Genomic DNA, 17,630 nt, shown 5'->3' with positions numbered 1-17,630 from the left:
TTCCTTACACAAAGCAGAGGAAACCGTTGCTGGTCCATCGGTGGTCCACGAGTATGATGCAAGAACATTGGAGGGCAAACAAATCATTGAGGGAATTGAGGAAATCCATAAATATGAGGTGTCACAACATGACTTCAGCACTTTTCCGATTGATCTCAGTTTACAGTTTGGAGAGGAGCATGCTGGCTATAGTATTCCAACACTTTCCTTGTGGGTTGTACCTCCTATCTCATTGATTGATGGCTGTCCTACATTGCTGATCAGAATTTTATCAGGTTATACTTTGAGCCTTTGAGGGTAGTGCCTGTTGATTTGGATAGGAGAAATTGGGATTGCTACTTTGGAGTTAGAGGATGGGGAAATGTCGAGTTCTCACCCTCCTTGGTTGGTAATGGTACTCTTTACTTCATCTTGGATTTGGTTTACTAGTTATGGTGCTGTTCTGATCTATACCAGCAGTTTGACAAGGGTTGGTACTTGTTTTTATGTACCTATGATGGGCATCATTCATATCTATAGGGGACCGCTCTGGGTGGATTGGATTATTGATGATTCAGACACATCGGATTTGGTCACAGGTTTGGGCATCAACGAAGAATTGGGTATGGGGTCTCACATGGGAATTGTTGAGATTTTCATTGGGCAGCTTGGTCAGGAGGAAATGATTTCTTTTGGGTCATGCACGTTGGACCTTAGTACTGTTTCAGGCACTGCTCAAGTGATGGATGGTACTTATGAAGGTAATGTTGATGTAGTTGTTCTTCTTGTGTTGAGTTTTGAGACAACTTCTGTTGTTACCTGCACGGAGTGGAATACACATGACCACACTAATATTCCATTGGTGTAGGCGGGAGTTTTTCACCTCGCCTGCATATTGAGGTGTATTCATCACTTACCTTTAGCTTACATACTCAGGATTTGACTATGTCATTGATGGCACGGAAAGGTGAATTGAGTATGGAGCATTTGGGTCCGCCCTGGTATGACATGTTTCTGATGACAGATGATGAGACCAAGTTTGGCAAGTATCTCAATTTGTTCTTGCCAGCTAGTTGCCTACAGGAGCAGGTGTTTGAGATTTGGTTTGATTGGCCTAAAATCCCCTCTAATTACAATCAGATTTGACATGCATTTAGGGTGAATTTTTTTCTTTTTTGTATCTAGATAGAAATTCTGCTGTTTTTTTGGCTGTTTTGTTGGTCACGATATGTTCTAAAATGTTTATGCAGACTCAATTGCAAGTGAATAAAGTTGCACTTGAGATTGCTCACTTACAGGTTTTGATGGATCACTAGGGTAATGACCCTTGCGCTGTTGCTAGGGTTCCTTAGACTCCCACCACCTCTTGAGGTCAATCCCCACCTCATGGGCATTGCCAATGATGCAATTAGTTAGCTTGTGACAATCGGGATGCTCATTCTCAAGCCTCTCCACCTCTTGTAAGAAGATATCATGCTCAATGGGGCTGGTCATAGTTGCTTAACCACTGCTTTTCTTCCCTGCTACCTCTTGGTGGTGGCAATATAGGCTGGCCAGATTTTGGCAGTTTCCTTTGGCTGACTCATGGTATTTCTCCTATTTGTGTTGCTAATGAAGATAATCAAGATGATAATGATGGATGGGACCTTCACATGGATACTTCAGAACCTGCTTATGTTTGGTGCATATTGGATGATTGGGACCACCGCCCTCTTCTTGTTGCTCTTGCTTTCGCCACCTATTGGCTGGTTTTTATTGTTATAATGTTCCTGTTGTGGGCTGTTGCCACATTTGGACTTTAGGGGTGTGACTATTTTGAGCCACCTTTGTTTTGTGAATGTGTAACACTATTTATAAATAGTGATATAGGTACTATTCATCAAAAAAGATAAGATCATAACTGATTTTAGAAAACTGAAAGAAAGGATATAATCATATGCAATTTTAGAAAAATGAAAGAAACGATAAAATCAGATTCAATTTTAGAAAAATGAAAGAAATGATATAATCACATTTGATTTGGAAAGGTATAGCCATTGATCAGATCTAATATTAGGTAGACAAGACAATGCAAGATAAATCTGATATGAATTGATTTGAACAAGTTAAAAATTAGGCCGAAGAATGATGCTTCAGAGGCAGGCATCTTCACTTGTCATTTCATTGTACACAATGCCCTTACGCTTCCGTCCAGCATCATCTTTTGTTTCTACTTATATTTTTTTCATCTCTTGTACATTATTAATTTAAGTTCACTTTTTTGGATCAAACAAAGACTGCAAGTAAACCTCTGATCTTCATAACAATGTGGATAAAAGGAATACTGTCTTTCATTGAGATCCATTCATGAAAGTGAAAGAGCAAAAATGTTACTCCAACAGGTTTCAAATGTCACTCATATGCCTTTGTCAGTATGCCATTAACTATACTTTATGCAGTAGATTAGGTCAGATAATGCCCTGTTAACTTCGGTAACCTATAATGCTTTGTTAGGAGGCGTTTTGAGGGCAATGGCTATGGTTTTAGCAAGCCCATATGTATGTATATAAGCTGCCCCCAAAACCAGAATTTTTTTCACCATATTAGAAACTCTGATAAATGTAGATCTATAGTTCATATTTGATTGGACTTATATCTCAATTAAATAATGTTAGTATGCAACCTTGTGTTATTTCATTTTGTACTAATGAATTATATTACATTATTTTAGGTGGTGAAGTAAAACTTTTCAAGTTGATGAATTCCAATTGCTGTTCTCATTCTTTCTTCAAGGCATTTGCTATGTTGAAGATCAATATGTGGGGAGCTATGCAGCTAATTGACTGAAATCTCACTTTTGAAGGTTGATCGAATTGCTAGAGTGGCTTTTGAGATTGCTAGGAAACGGCGAGGGAAGCTTTGCTCTGTTGACAAGGCCAACGTGTTGGAGGTAATCAATGTTATCGTAAGATGCTTTATATTTCAATACGAATTTGTCCTACTATACATGATATCATGGGCACAATGATAGATTTTTTTAATAGAGAATTTTTGAGAGAATTTTGTCTTTGATTTTTTTTTCGAAAGGTACTTGAAGATAAGGGGTCCCAGACTTGCAAATAAAGGAATGTTAAATTGCTGCTGAACTTGCTACAATTTTCACTGATTGAAAGATTGCCAACAAATGCCGATAAAATATTCATTAGGAGGAAAAATAAGATACAAGTTTTTAAATTTTGACATACTTCCACAATTTTATAATTTGCACATTAAACTCTTTCTAGATATTTTGAAATTTCTGATCACTCATCACCACTGCTGCTATCTTTTTTAGGTTGAAAAAGTTGGAAAAATCAGCAACCACACATTAAATACCATCTCCCTCTTAATCACATTGGAAACTTTTTTCAGGACAACCCAGAGCTATGACATTTTTAGCTTTCAACCCCCTTCTCAAACTCTTTTGAACTAATGAATTTGCAGCTCTTCTAGAGCCATTACGAGGACCAGTAATTGCACAAATGTGCGTTAATATCAGAAGAGAAGAAAACAATTGGATTAAATCTCTTTTTCATTTTTCCTTTAACTACTCTTTCCTTGAGAAGAAAGCATTCAGCAGGTTCAGGAAAAGGAAACTACTTCATCATCTCATGGTCACCCTTAGCTTTTTTCTCTTTTATACTGAACATGGGATCATACCCTCATTCTCAGCTCACTCTCGAGATAAAAATGAATGCCAAATAATATCATACACGCTCACCAAATCACAAATCAAAATGCCTGTGTACTCTTTTATAAAAAAATGTACGAGGTGTTTAATTGAGGGAGAAGGACAAGAAATTCAAATTGATTATTTACAAAATTACACTCAAACTTTGAATAATGTCTAATGCATGTTGAGGTTGATGATTACACAAAGTTTAAACCATGTCTTATTACCACTTTTATCAAAAATGTATGAGGTGGTTAAGTGAGAGAGGACAAAAGTAAAAGATTTAGTAAGTTACACTCAATTTAGAGTAGTATCTTATACATGGCTGGATGTTATTATTATAATGTAACATAATGGTGAGCGTCTTTATGTTAGTTGACGTGTTAAAACTTAATATTTATCCAAAAGGTCACTCAAAATTGTTTTAAAATACAATTTATTGCAGATTAAATTGTGAACAAATAAGTGCATAATTAAAATACATTAAAGTAAGATTAAGTCAAATCCAAATAATAATATGATTATAATATTGGCAAAATAGGATGGAGGATTTGCATGAGGGGAATAGAAAACTTATTTGGGAGGATTAGATAGAGGAAGATCAAAGATGGAAGTAGGAGGACACATGTCATTATTCACATTTTTATAGAAATGGAGTAGCAATGGAAAACCTTTGGATTCCCAAGAGAATGTATGCACACACAACAGAAGGATGTTATGAAGAAAAATGAGAAAGGATTAACGAGACATAAAAGTTTCTAGAAAAATATGTGGAAAGCAAGGAAAAGGAGAAGGAATTAGCAAGATCAGAATAAGAGCTATAAAGGTTACTTTGGCATCTTTTTCTATGTTACTCATGGAACAATTGGTGCCTCATTTTTTTGATCTGAAGTTCATATTTTGGCTGTTTCTCTAGAAACATCTTTTCATCTTCTGGTAAGTTTTCAATTTCTTCTTTAGGTGGAGTTTAATCTCAGTTGTGTTCTCCTTGAAAACACAAATGTTGCATGTTTTTCAAGTTTATTTAATTGTCAACCAATGCTGGCTATGTTCTTTACAGTTTCACAAAAAACATCTCTTGCAATAAGAACTTTCTTGTTTTTCTCATCAAATTGTCTATAGGCCTTTGAGTATTTTGAATATCCCAAAGGGCCATAAGGATGCATTTTTTGGCTCTTGTGGTCTAACTTATTCCTTTTTTCCTTGGGAATTAATGCCTAGCAACCAAGTCTGCCACACTAATGGAAGATGAACTCACCAAATTTCATATGGAGTTTGCATTTGAAGAGTTGTTGAAGGTGACTTGTGGAGATAGACTGCTATTTGGGTTGCTTATGTCGAGAAATGCAGGTTTACTCCTTAGAAATACAACAATGCCTGAATCATAATCATCATAGTTTTGTTCATCCTTTTGATTACTTCATTATTGATCTATTAATGACTAATCCAATATCTTCACAATGGTAATACTACTTTAGCCAACAACAAATGAATGATTTGGTCTTCGTCCCCCACAACCTTCATTGCACCTTCAGAACATCCAAGGATAAAAACTTTAAGTACTGCTAAAATTTAATGTAGTTCAATTAGAATTAGCAATCTAGCTTTCCAATTTATGATTTTTAATAAATTTTTAATTTTCTAGCATACACTAGCAGGTCAAGAACTTATGCGTTTACCACTGCCAACATCAAGTAGTGTCGATCAACCAATTGATCTTGATGAGATCAATCTCGAATCAATGGATCATAGCTGAGGATCCCTGACTTAGTGAAGAGGATTGGCTATCTTGGAGGAGAATAGGGATCTAGAGGCATTGATTTCCAGTTCACATTTTGTGTCTAGGAGCCTTAGAGGTTAATTGTGTCACCAACTTTTGTTTTGCACTCTAAGATTTATGTTGTAATGGGTACACCATGCTTGTCTTATGCTTGACGTTTGAACTTGTTTCTCTTTCTATGCACTATTTTGGTGTGCAATAACAATTGTAGTCTTTTCCCCATATTTTTACGAGTATTTTAGCATTTTTTTTAATTTGCTACGTTTTTCCCATTTTCAACCTGTGTAATTGTATTCCAATTACACTTTCAGTTTGCCATGTCACTGCTGTTAAACATAATGCTACTATAGTGTGTGTACATTTTAGAACAATTAAGAGATTTTGTAAATGTTAATAAAGTTATAATTGTGGAACTGGAATGTTCAACAAGAAAAGTGAATGTGGATACTTAGGCAATATTGATCTTATGACATACAAATGGGAGTTCCACGGGCGTTGGGGACGGGGTGACGAGGGGAGGCGGGGATGCGTTTCCGGGACGGGGGGACCAAGGGCCTAAGTTTGGGGACGGTGGGGGGACGGCGGCGGGGGGGTGGTGGTGCTGATATAGTTATACATATACATATAGTACTTGAAAAACTAGTTTTGAAAAGATGTATGACAGTATTATAGTATAAGAATTACATTTCAAATGAGACTATAGGAAATTTGAAATACAAAATCTAAATACCAAGATTTCTAAGTTGTGTTGTTATATGGAGCCTAATCAGACTCGGAGGTTAGATTTTCCCTACTTCTATCAGCGCAGTTTCCCCCTATATTTTTCAACGGGGGTTTGGGGGCAGCGCCCCCAAGTTGGGGTCAAGGGGCAGCCAAAAAAACTATTGGCCCGTGTCCAATTAGGGTTACCCCTTAACCCCCAAAAAACTTAAAAAGTCACTTTTTTTTTTAAATTTTAATTTTAAACATTGCATATACATCAGGGTGATAGGAGACGTCTGGGCGTCTCCCCGTCCCTTGAGAGACGTCTGCACGTCTCTCGAAGGACGGGGAGACGCCCAGATGTCTCCCAAGGAGAGGTGGAGGCGTCTCCATGTCTCCTTGGGAAACGTGGAGACGTCTCCCCATCTCCGGAGGCGCTTGGGTGGCGGTGGCGGGACAGTGGGGGACGTCGCGTCCCGGTCCCCCCATCCCGGAGATGTCCCCGTCTCGGAGACGTGGCCAAAAAGGGGGAGGACGTGTCCCCGTGGAACACTGGAAAAAAGATTAAAGTATTTTAGGTTTTGTATCACCAATTATTTATAAAAATTATGCTTGATAGCTGCAAAATGAACTGACAAGATCAGTTACTTGGACAACTGTCATAACTGCATGCTTTTGCTCTGTGGATCATAGTAGCTAATAGCTGGTAAAATTTGGAAGTTATTGTGACTCAGATCTGTTGGTGATCTGTATCAGCTTGCCAATTTTTTATTACAGATTTGGACATGAATTCTGAGTTGTGAGAAATCATGATTTTATCCTGATTAGGAATGAAATTAAGAAAGCAACATTTTTTCTGTGTTTATGAATTTTCAGCATTTTTAATATCCCACTTAAATCCCAGTCGATTGGAAAAATCTTATCTTTTGTTTTGCTGAGTCAACCTTGAGGAGTTTTGCTAATAAGCTATAGGTAAATCTTATTGTGTTAGTATTTCTTGATATTTCAGAGGTATACGTCAAGATATTAAACTGTAGAAGTTAACATATATTCATCTAACGTGCATACAGTGCTTATGATCAATTGAAGAATAGAACATCATGTGTTCAGGTGTTATGGGTCAAATAAAAAAAATGAAGTGATGGTCTTATAATGCTTGATGTTAATGTGATTTACGAGAGAATTGGTAAGATACACAATTCCAGTAGAAAAGGAGTTGAGAAATGTGTGTTAAAAGAGAATGCATTAGCTACTTGTGACTAGCTGAGGCATTAATGGATCATCTTTACTATAAATAAATGATGCAAAGCAAGAGTTATTTTAGTGTCTTATTGGTATGTTAATAAATATTGATTGAAGTTAGTTCTGTTATTTAGTTTTATCCTATTGAGGACATTGTCTATATTACTTGGTGTTCCAGGTCACTATACTGCTCTGTCTGGTCTTTGTCCTTGGAAATGACTAATCATGTTGCTGTGTATATCTGTTAGAAATATGGTTCCCAAGTTAAGTGAGGTTTATTTGGTCCTTCTGCTTGATAAGTTTTATGTACATATCTAATAATTGAAATAGTTGAGTAGAATGCTATATTGGTTAGTGTGAACTAAAAGGGTTTAATATATAAGGTGTCTGGCAAGACTATTCACATGTCCTTCGACTTATTATTTCAGTTCTTTAGATCAAAATTGCATGTTGTCTGGGCAATATCACTTCTCTGGTAGTTGCTTTAGTGTGAGAATATTATGTTTTTGATAACATTTGGCAGGCATATTATGAAGTTCTTTTTTGTTTCTTGAGTAGGCTTCACAATTATGGCGGGAGAGGGTGACAGCAATTAGTAATGAATACCCTGATATTGAACTATCTCACATGTATGTTGATAATGCTTCAATGCAGCTGATTCGGAATCCAAAGCAGGTTTAAGTTTTATTTTGAAGATCTTCCTTTACCATTTAACTATCCATTTGTAGATTACTATGGAGACAAAGTTTGGTTAGAATTGCCGATATGTTACAATGCACAATGTTTACTTGCAAGTTGTGGGCAGTCCTTATTTCATAGATTTGTTTTTTATGTTTTCTTTAATAGTTGGACTCCTTTCTATTTAGTGCATTCTTTGCTAAACATAAATTATGGCCACTCTTGGGAAAGCAACCATCTTTTTGACTTGTCTGAATTTATATGAACATTGGGTGGTGCAGTTTGATACAATTGTGACAAACAACATATTTGGAGACATTCTATCAGATGAAGCATCAATGCTAACTGGAAGTATTGGCATGCTTCCATCCGCTAGTGTTGGTGAATCGGTAGGGTCCAAATGACAGATTTTCATATACTTAAACATTTACACAGTAGTTTTATATGTTGAGTTGATATTGCAAAGTATGAAATCAGGATCTCGTATTTCTTGTTATTAAAATTTGAATTGTCAAACTATCCAATCTTTGATCCTTAAACCAATTTCATGTTTCCAGGGTCCAGGACTTTTTGAACCTGTGCATGGTTCGGCCCCAGATATTGCTGGCCAGGTTATTACAAATAATTTCACTTCCTCTCTTTTTCTATTATTAAGTAGACACATGCTAACCATATAAGTGCAGATTATAATTTGTTTTCTTTGATGCCATGATCCATGTGCAACATAGTTTGCTTTTCTCACGAGTTAGACCAGAGATTATAATTTCATTTTCCTGGACGCCATGAAACATGTGCAACAGAGTTTGCTTTTTTTCATGAGTTAGAGCAGAGATGCTTAGCTAACTCTAGATCTACTGTCTCCTGTCTAAGTTCTTGTTTTTGAATGGAGTTTAAGCAAGTACCAGTGTTGATTTCATAGACATTGGAGTTTTATGTTCAGTTTTATGACTATGGCTATACTAAAATAATCTGTATAATTCCGAAGAATCAGATTAAGGATAATTCGTAAAAGAATGCATAATTTTGCAACAAAAGGTCTCAAGTGTTTTAAGCGTTTGTAAACATTATTCTGGTGGAAAAGGAACCAAAAGAACAATGATATGATCATTTGTTTTTTAGTTGCCAGATCCGTGCCACTTGTCAAGCTTGTTTATAATAAATGAAACTTCTAGGAATTTCAAGTTCAAGTTAAACAAAAATGACCTCACCATACAATTATGAAATACATCTCTCAATTATCTTAATACACAACATATTTATCAGTGGGATTCATGGTTATGTCAACGGTGCAGGTTGCATTGTCGTAGAAATAATTTCAATAAGACGGTGAGATCATTGCTACTGCAATAACAATTGATGATGAAGATTTGGTTAAGTCAAAATAGAGTAACAATACTCACCAGTTACCTGGCAGACTGACTCAGTCCTGAGACAAGGCAGGCAAAAACGAAGCTTGCAGACTTACTTGTAAAACTCTGCAAGTTTCTGGCAGACACACTGAATCTGTTTGACTTGCCAGTCTTGCCTGGACTTGGAAGTCCTGTGACTTAAACTTGGCCATCTAGGATTCCCCCAAAAAATGAATAAAAGTTACATTCTCAACCCTAAAAAGCTAAAAGATAGTCAATATAAAGAAAAAGACATGATTAAGCAACAACAAAAATGAAAAGACATCATAGAAAGTAAGAAGAGGTTCTAACAAAGCACAACCAAGAGATAGCGGCAGCATGGTGATCAAAGGGTGCATTTAGCAGTCATTGTCAATATGAAGCAGCCCACAGTGTATTTGAAGTAGCCAACAGTGCATTTGAATGTGTCCATTTTTTAACCATCTCTTGCTTAATCCATGAAGTACCAACATTAAATTTTTTTGCCGTCTTTTTCTTTTGTAGCCTACTTGTAATTTACAGCTTGCCATAATTGGATTCCAATTAGTTAGGACCTATTTTTAAAATATGCCACCTCAAGGACTAAGAAATGGAAATTGGCTTGCAATTGTTGCAAAACCAAAATCAGTGGGGTAGGCATTAATCGTCTAAAATTCCACTTTGCCCATGTAACTTGCCAAAAATGCTTATTTGTGCATAAATGTACCGTTTGAAGTTGTGTGAAAAGTCCAAACTCAGATAGTGTCCTCTAAAGAAAAAAACCTTAGAAAGAGGCAAGAGAAGAGATGGCAGCCATGGGTGTAGAATTTTTTACTTTTGAAAATCCTCCATTTCTTTCTAGTTTGAGCATTAATGTTGCCCCTAGAGCTTATGGATCAAAATTAGACTATCTCACTCCTTGAGGTTACTAATCATCGCTTGAGAGAATGGATTGGAATAGAGATAAACATCATGTGGCAACAAGTCAATTGGAGATTTTTGGTTCTATTGTTTGATTCCATTTCATGTGGCTAGAAAATTATTACTTATTTTTGTTTTTCTTATTTTTAATATGATATTTGATCTATTTGTGTCTTGAGTTTAAAAGTGTGATTTTAAATGTACAAAATTTTAATATTAAACTTTTATTTTGCTTTCTAAATTGACACAATTAGTTTTAGTGAATACTGTTATTAGTGTTGGGTGAGGTTCAAAGTCCCTACGAATGAAGAGGTAGGGGGCTCAATTTTGGGTGATAAGGTGGTGGATGTGAGGTCCACTATTGGTAAGAAATGTGAGATGTAGCAGAAGTCATGGCTGGGGTGGGTGAGGCTAATGCTGTGCAAATCATTACAAATAATGCAACCAATTGTGTTGTTGCAGCTAGACTTCTGAGTGAGAGGCCTTTGTCTCTTTTCAAGACTCCTTGTTTTACTCATTACCTCAACCTTATATCGAAGGATTTTGGCGAACTACTTTTGGGACGAATCAATTATGGATCATGGTCACAATATCTGTGGATACATGCAATGTCCCTTTTTTGAAATAGGATTTAATAATAAATTAAAATATAAAGGAATAAAAAGTAAAACATAATATAATTAAAATCTATTTAACTTTAATGAATGGTCAAAAGGCTTAAAACAAAGAGTTGTGACTCTCTCAATCATGAGGTATAAAAGGGAGAAGAGTTCATTTAAAAGAAGGATATTGGGAAGGAAGAAAGAATGGAGCATGTGAATCAAGGAAGGATTAATGGAAGAAGAAAGGAATGGGAAGAAAATGAGGAAGTGACTCTTTTGAAGGGCAGAAATTATGAAGGGCTGTACACTTTCAAAGGTTGGTAATTGTGAAAGGTTGTAACTCTTTCAAAGGGAAGGAATGATGAAGGGTTGTACTCTTTCAAAGGGTGGTAACTGTGAAAGGTTGTAACTCTTTCAAAGGGCAGAAATGATGAAGGGTTGTACTCTTTCATAGGGTGGTAATTGTGAAAGGTTGTCTCTTGCAAAGTTCAGACTTGATGAAGAAGCGTGACTTCTCCCTCACATTGAAAGATATAAAGGGGAGAAGGTTTCATTTGAGGAGGACATGCAAGAGAGATTAATTTGGAAAATAATTTATTATTGTCAAAAAGGCAGCAAAGAAAGGTGGTGACTCAATTCTTGTGAAAGGTGGTGTCTCTTTCACCAATAAAATATAAAGGAGAGATCATTACAAGGATTCAAATTCATTCATTGACTTATCACTCATTACTCTATCGGTTTAGCATTCATTCAATCATCACCTATCAAACATTAGATCAACAATCAATTGATCACGTCTCACTTTTATATCAAATCATCAATCACTAGATCACCACTCATGAATCCATCAAAGGAAGTCATTCAATCATTCATTTGGAATAAAGGAAACAATTGAACAAACCAGCAATCAATCAACCATTCAAATAACAATTATTTAAGCATCATTTAAATATCCACTCATTGGTTCTTCAAGAAATGACAATAAAGATAAATTAAGCAATCAGCAATAATCTAGCAAATACTTAAAGATACCGGTTTTGAATTTGTGGAAGTTTCTTGCAAAATAATAAGGATGGCCAGCCTTCCAAGTTCACGATAGCTGAAGGACTAGAAATTCTTTATATCAAGCATGCCACCCCGAGATGGATGGATCGGGGATCTTGCCATGCTTGTGGGCCATGAGGCCGAATGTACTAGAAATCCATTCCATGCTCTTGGGCTTGGTAGAGGAGGATAGCCTTCATGTGTCTTATTGAGTGCCACCTCAAGATGGACAGATCGGGGATTCTACCATGCTCGTGGGCTGAGAGGCTGAATGGACCAGAAATCCATTATGTGCTCCTGGGCTTTGTCAAGGAGGATGGTCAACCTCCAAGGTGGACTGAGGGTTGGAATGGACCAGAAATCCTTCCATGCATTCAGCAACTCAAGGACCACCAACCTTGGGAATTGCTGGTTTGAAAGCATTTCCAGAGAATTCATGATTGGATCAATTGGTATTGTGCTGTGATTACAATCTTAAAGACAGTCTGAAGGAGAATCATTACAAAAAAATCAAGATGAGTTCTATCTTCTGAATTATGAGTTGAATATTTCTTTAATTTTGATAAAACTATATTTATAAATATATTGCAATTCTCATTTTAAGTTGGAATTATTGTTTCAGGATTAAATTTAGGTAAATCCCAAGAAGGGACATTACAATACATGTACTTGTTCTTGGGTTCTTGACTCAGTGAGGAAATATATAGAGAAGTATTGTGTCCAACATGCCCTAGTGTTTTTGAAATCTAGGGTTTCCCATAATTTTCATTTATTTGTTCATTTTGGACCATTATTTCTCCTTGGTCTTACTCGTAATCATCTTGTCTTTAATTTCCCCACAATTTAGCATTATTAAAGGTGCTAGAGCTCAAATTTGTTCATTACCCTTGGACACCTTTGGAAGTTAAACTTGCTTTAATTCCTTTATTGTTAAATTTGTGGTCACATTATGGTAGGGGTTGGGGCCTTTTCTACTTTTCCGTGTGCTTTAGCCTTTTATCTCTTTCTAGATCTGATTTTGCATGTTCTTTGATTCATAAGTTGATTGCATTTAGATGTTGACCAGACATCTTGGTTTCCTTTCTCAAGTTCTCACTCCGATCTCATTTGGACTTGCTTATTACAAAAAGTAATAGCATCGAGAACGATTACCAAGATATTCAATATTAACAAAGGAGTGAAAGTCTCCTTTAATAAGAATTACAAATGATTTATCTGATAAGGATAAGATTGATAACTAAGAAAGCATAGGATACAAACTTATCTAAAAAGAATAAAAGAATATTCCTAAAGTCTATTCTAATGACTTAACTAACTACTATAAACTAATATATACAATATTACTTTAATACCCTCCCTTAATGGTCAATCTGCTAACCACACCAAGTTTATCCCAAAATTTTACAAATTTGTCAAGACTCAAGGACTTGGTGAGAATGTTTGCAGTTTGGTCCTCAGTTGGACAATACTGCAACATCATGATGGCTGAGTTGCTATTCAATATGACAATTTCCGTCTGCATTCATTCATTCATTCACTTTCATATATGTTGATGGTAAAAGCTGTGCAATACTGGCATGCTGAGATCAGATACCCACTTTCATCAACATGATAGGTCTTTCTCAATACAAATTCTGGAGGTTCCTGTCAGGGAGATCAAAAAATTAACTCTGTAAAATGATGAGCCTGGAAAAACATTCTAAGCTTCATCTTACACATTTTAGGGCACAGAACATGAAAACATTATGAGGCAATGTTTAGCTAATGTAATGCTACTGTTCAAATATAATATGTAGATCTTTGTCAACGCAAATTCTGGAGATTCCTGTCATGGATAGCAAAATATCAACTCTACCAATTAATGAACCTGACAAAACACATTCTTAGTCACAACTTAACCTTTTTAGTGCATAGTTTCATGAAATTGAGGTTAACTCTGCACACAGCTAATGCAATGATAGTATCAAAAATGTGATTAAAACTATTTTAATAGACATTTATGGTAAGTGGTTGCATGATAGTAGATGTTGATATCGACACGATAACTACTTTTTTCTCGAATCAGCAAATAGAAATTTGGTAGCTGCATTTCTTCCTTAGAAATGATGGCTGAATTGCTGTGCAATATGGCAATTTCTGTCTGCTTTAATGTGCTTTTCATAAATGCTGATTGTAAAAGGTGTGCAATAGTAGCATGTTTAGATCACATGCCCACTATCATTAACATGATAGATCTTTCTGAACACTGACTCTGGAGGTTGTCAGTATTGGCAAGAGACACTACATAAGTGTAGATAAGTGTATGAGAGTTGTCATTGATGGCAAACCTGCTTAGAGATTCCATCCGGACTATATAGATTCATCCTACCGAAAGTATGAAATCCAATTTTGCTTAAGTCTGGAAGGTGGAATACAATATTTGACAGTATGGGAGTATTTTGAGTAGAACTTCACTTTGGTTGCACATTTTGCTTTGCAGTGATACAGGTAGTTGGTTGGATGTTTGGAGTAGCTTATTCCAGAATCTTAGCCTCCAGTGTTGTCTTTCATGCATGATTGAAGATCCGATATGTGGCATTTCAAGAAGAACAGTGCTATTTGGCTGACTAGTGATGTAACGTATTGTGCGGAATTATTGGAATGATTTTGGTGATTGATTTTGTGTTCGAGGTTGCTTGGCTGACATGTGGGAAACGTGTAGTCAATTTGTTTTGGTCCGCATATGCTTGGAGATCGGATCCCGCCGACTCATCTTACACGTTTCATATTTTGCAAGTGTTCTCGTAGCCAACTTGTTGGTGAGCTAAATTCATGTTGTGGATATATATAAGAGATTGGAAAGTTCATTTTAGATATCAGAGAGTGTGCGAGTGTTGTGTATGTGCAATTGTGCGCAGTTCCACGTGCGCAATTGAAGGACTTTTGCTTCGGATTAAAGCAGATCAGCAAAACGGAGTAGAGAGTCTCAGAGCAGTGAGACAATTGTATTTGTGCTTAAACCGGAACTATCCCTGGCATTTATAGATGCTAATTTATGGTTCAATCCTGTTGTTACCTTTTGTAATTTCTTTGTAAGGCAATGAGCCTTACCTAAGGGTTGTAGCCCTTCCAGATTTCACTTGTAATTGAGCAGTGAGCTCTACGCAGTGAGCCTGAATGCATGTGCATTCCTATGTAAACTTTTCACATACTTCTAATAGACTATTATCTTACTGTGGGTAGGATTCCCACCGTGGTTTTTCCCTTGACCGAGTTTTCCATGTTCAAAATCTTGGTGTTATGGTGGTATTTTTGTGTGTGTTTTGCTTATGCTTCTCTCTTATTCATTTGCATTAAATGGTTTGAAGAACTGGTTGAGAAAGTTAAAAAGTTGTAGAACACTGATTCACCCCCCCTCAGTGTTCATTGATTCCAACGGTCAGGCAGATCAGAAAATTGGTACCATGCCAACTGATGAACCTGAGGAAGCACCTTTTTAAGCTATGGTAAAAAAAATTTGCACAGGCTTACTGATTTTGCTTTGGTATTTGTCAAAGACTTGAGAGTTGAAACCAATTACAAGATGCTTAGGATTTCAAAATAAAATCTAGCTGACCAGTATAATTTTTAACTATCCAAACCATGAAAACATATATCAGCAGAATTATATACTTGCTGGTTCAACTTCACTATATAATTGATAACTTGCTGGTTCGACTTCACTATATAATGTTAATCTATATGCGAAGGACAAGGATGACTACTTGGAATTGTTTGCATGCATTGTATCAGTTAAGAAGAAAAATCTCTTTGTATTTGAAATATTTGGCATTACTATTGCATTATAAACTTTAGATTTGCTACCTTTATTGCTAACGCCGGTATCTGAAATTGAGAGTTTCCTAATGTTTTTGATATTGTTACTATAATTCGCAGGACAAAGCAAATCCCTTAGCTATGGTTCTAAGTGTAGCAATGCTTTTGAAATATGGACTTGGTGAAGAAGATGCAGCCAATCGCATCAACAGTGCAGTTTTAGCAACTTTGGATAAAGGGTTTCGAACTGCAGACTTGATGTCACCTGGACAGGTCTGTACACAGGTGTTTCATTATGTTGAGTATGTTGATATCTATTTGAACGTGAGGGGAAACAGAAGGTTGGAAAGTCTTAATGCTTCTTATTTATTGATTTTTCTACCAGACACTTGTGGGATGTGCCAGAATGGGTGAGGAAGTGCTCAATGCATTGGATTTGCTTAGCCCAGCTGCTGTTTTGTCTTGAATGAATAGCATCTAACAGTCACTAGGACACATAATACGGGTATGAGAAAATCAATTTGAGCTAGGTTATGAGAGAATATTAATATGATAGGCCCATCACAGAACCCAAATTTCCTAGTGACTTATTTTTTGTTAAAAGGTGTAAAACATTTATTAGATATTGCACTTAAAATTCTCATATGGTTTGAATTTTCCCTTTCCATTTGAATATGATTATACAGTTTAAAGTTTAGAAGCCTAATTTTTATTATGGTATCTTTTGCAGTTGCAATGTTTGTTAGAATTTGGCAAATAATTAAACTCATTGGTGCTGCTAGTGAGATGATCTTATTGAAAGATGGTCCATTCTGCAAAAATGCCTTCTGTTATGGTAATCCAGAAAATAGTTCGTCTCTGGGTACAAAACTTTCAGATCAGCCATCAGAATAATTTTGTTAACATTCGCAAAGAGCTTTCATTGCTTAAGTGTGAAACTGTATCGTGGTATTCTTTTGCTATAAAGAATATGATGACAGTGCTGTGTGTATGAAAATAAAAGATTCTTCTGGAAAGGACTTTGTTTCTGACAAGAAATCAAGGTTGATGAAGCTCCAATAGTTTCACTTCAAATTGAGAATCTCTTGCATCAATTGTAATAGAGACATGTAATATTGAGTGAGTGAAGACATTCTTATTGTTAAACTAAAAACAATTACTCTTAGATATGGAAAGTTGCTGAGATTAACAATAAAATTCCAGGTTTGCCTTCGAATTTTTAAGGATGATGTTGCATTGTGTCCAACGCTAAATTTTTTGAGTTCACAAGGATGTGGTTCCAAAACAAGGCAGTATATATTTCAGGCTTTGTCTCTGATCTTGAAATTTTCAAATGACAAGTAACTACAAGGAATTTTTTGTGCCTGCAGAATAAAAATAGATTATAAAGTACGTAGACTGATGTTTATTGACTGTTTTTAGTTCTTTGGGTGAAAGGCAAAAAACATATATTATGCATCCAGATTCCAAAATTAAGAAAAATCTACCATACTTATTTTGGAGGATAGAATAATCGTCCAAGATCTATGCTACTCATGATACACATTCTTCACCTTGACTAATGAGTATTTCCAACCAAGTCACAGAGACTTTAAGGATTTACAATTTTAGGATATAAAGTGGGATGAAAAACTGAATGCTATGGATGGATGTCCAGTCTTTGAGGATTTAATTTTTAAAACAGTAGGATATAAAGTAAATTGAGAAATTGTATAGCTTTTCAATGTTTTTATAAAACAGTTGCTGCCAATTCCAAGTAAAAGGTTGCCATTGAGAAATTCCATGGTATTCCTCGTGTCGAAATTTAGTTACTACATATGGAGGACTGG

At 36.0% G+C, this 17,630-nt stretch overlaps 1 protein-coding gene across 4 annotated transcripts in view; it reads left to right on the top strand.

Annotated features, from left to right (window-relative positions):
* The window catches only part of LOC131041791 (3-isopropylmalate dehydrogenase 2, chloroplastic), a 105,397-nt gene extending 88,183 nt beyond the window's left edge, over window positions 1-17,214 (top strand). For all 4 annotated transcript variants that reach the window (XM_057975005.2, XM_057975025.2, XM_057975013.2 and 1 more), the window contains exons 7-13: window positions 2,822-2,908; window positions 7,953-8,069; window positions 8,354-8,461; window positions 8,630-8,683; window positions 15,922-16,074; window positions 16,187-16,306; window positions 16,532-17,214. In XM_057975005.2, the coding sequence (XP_057830988.1) occupies window positions 2,822-2,908; window positions 7,953-8,069; window positions 8,354-8,461; window positions 8,630-8,683; window positions 15,922-16,074; window positions 16,187-16,267 (600 nt within the window). In that variant the 3' untranslated portion in view covers window positions 16,268-16,306; window positions 16,532-17,214. The remainder of the gene's footprint in view (window positions 1-2,821; window positions 2,909-7,952; window positions 8,070-8,353; window positions 8,462-8,629; window positions 8,684-15,921; window positions 16,075-16,186; window positions 16,307-16,531) is intronic.
* Window positions 17,215-17,630: the final 416 nt, after the last annotated feature.

The sequence above is a fragment of the Cryptomeria japonica genome, chromosome 7 (assembly GCF_030272615.1).
Source record: "Cryptomeria japonica chromosome 7, Sugi_1.0, whole genome shotgun sequence".
Lineage (NCBI taxonomy): Eukaryota > Viridiplantae > Streptophyta > Pinopsida > Cupressales > Cupressaceae > Cryptomeria > Cryptomeria japonica.
This window is presented reverse-complemented; position numbering and strand designations above follow the sequence as displayed.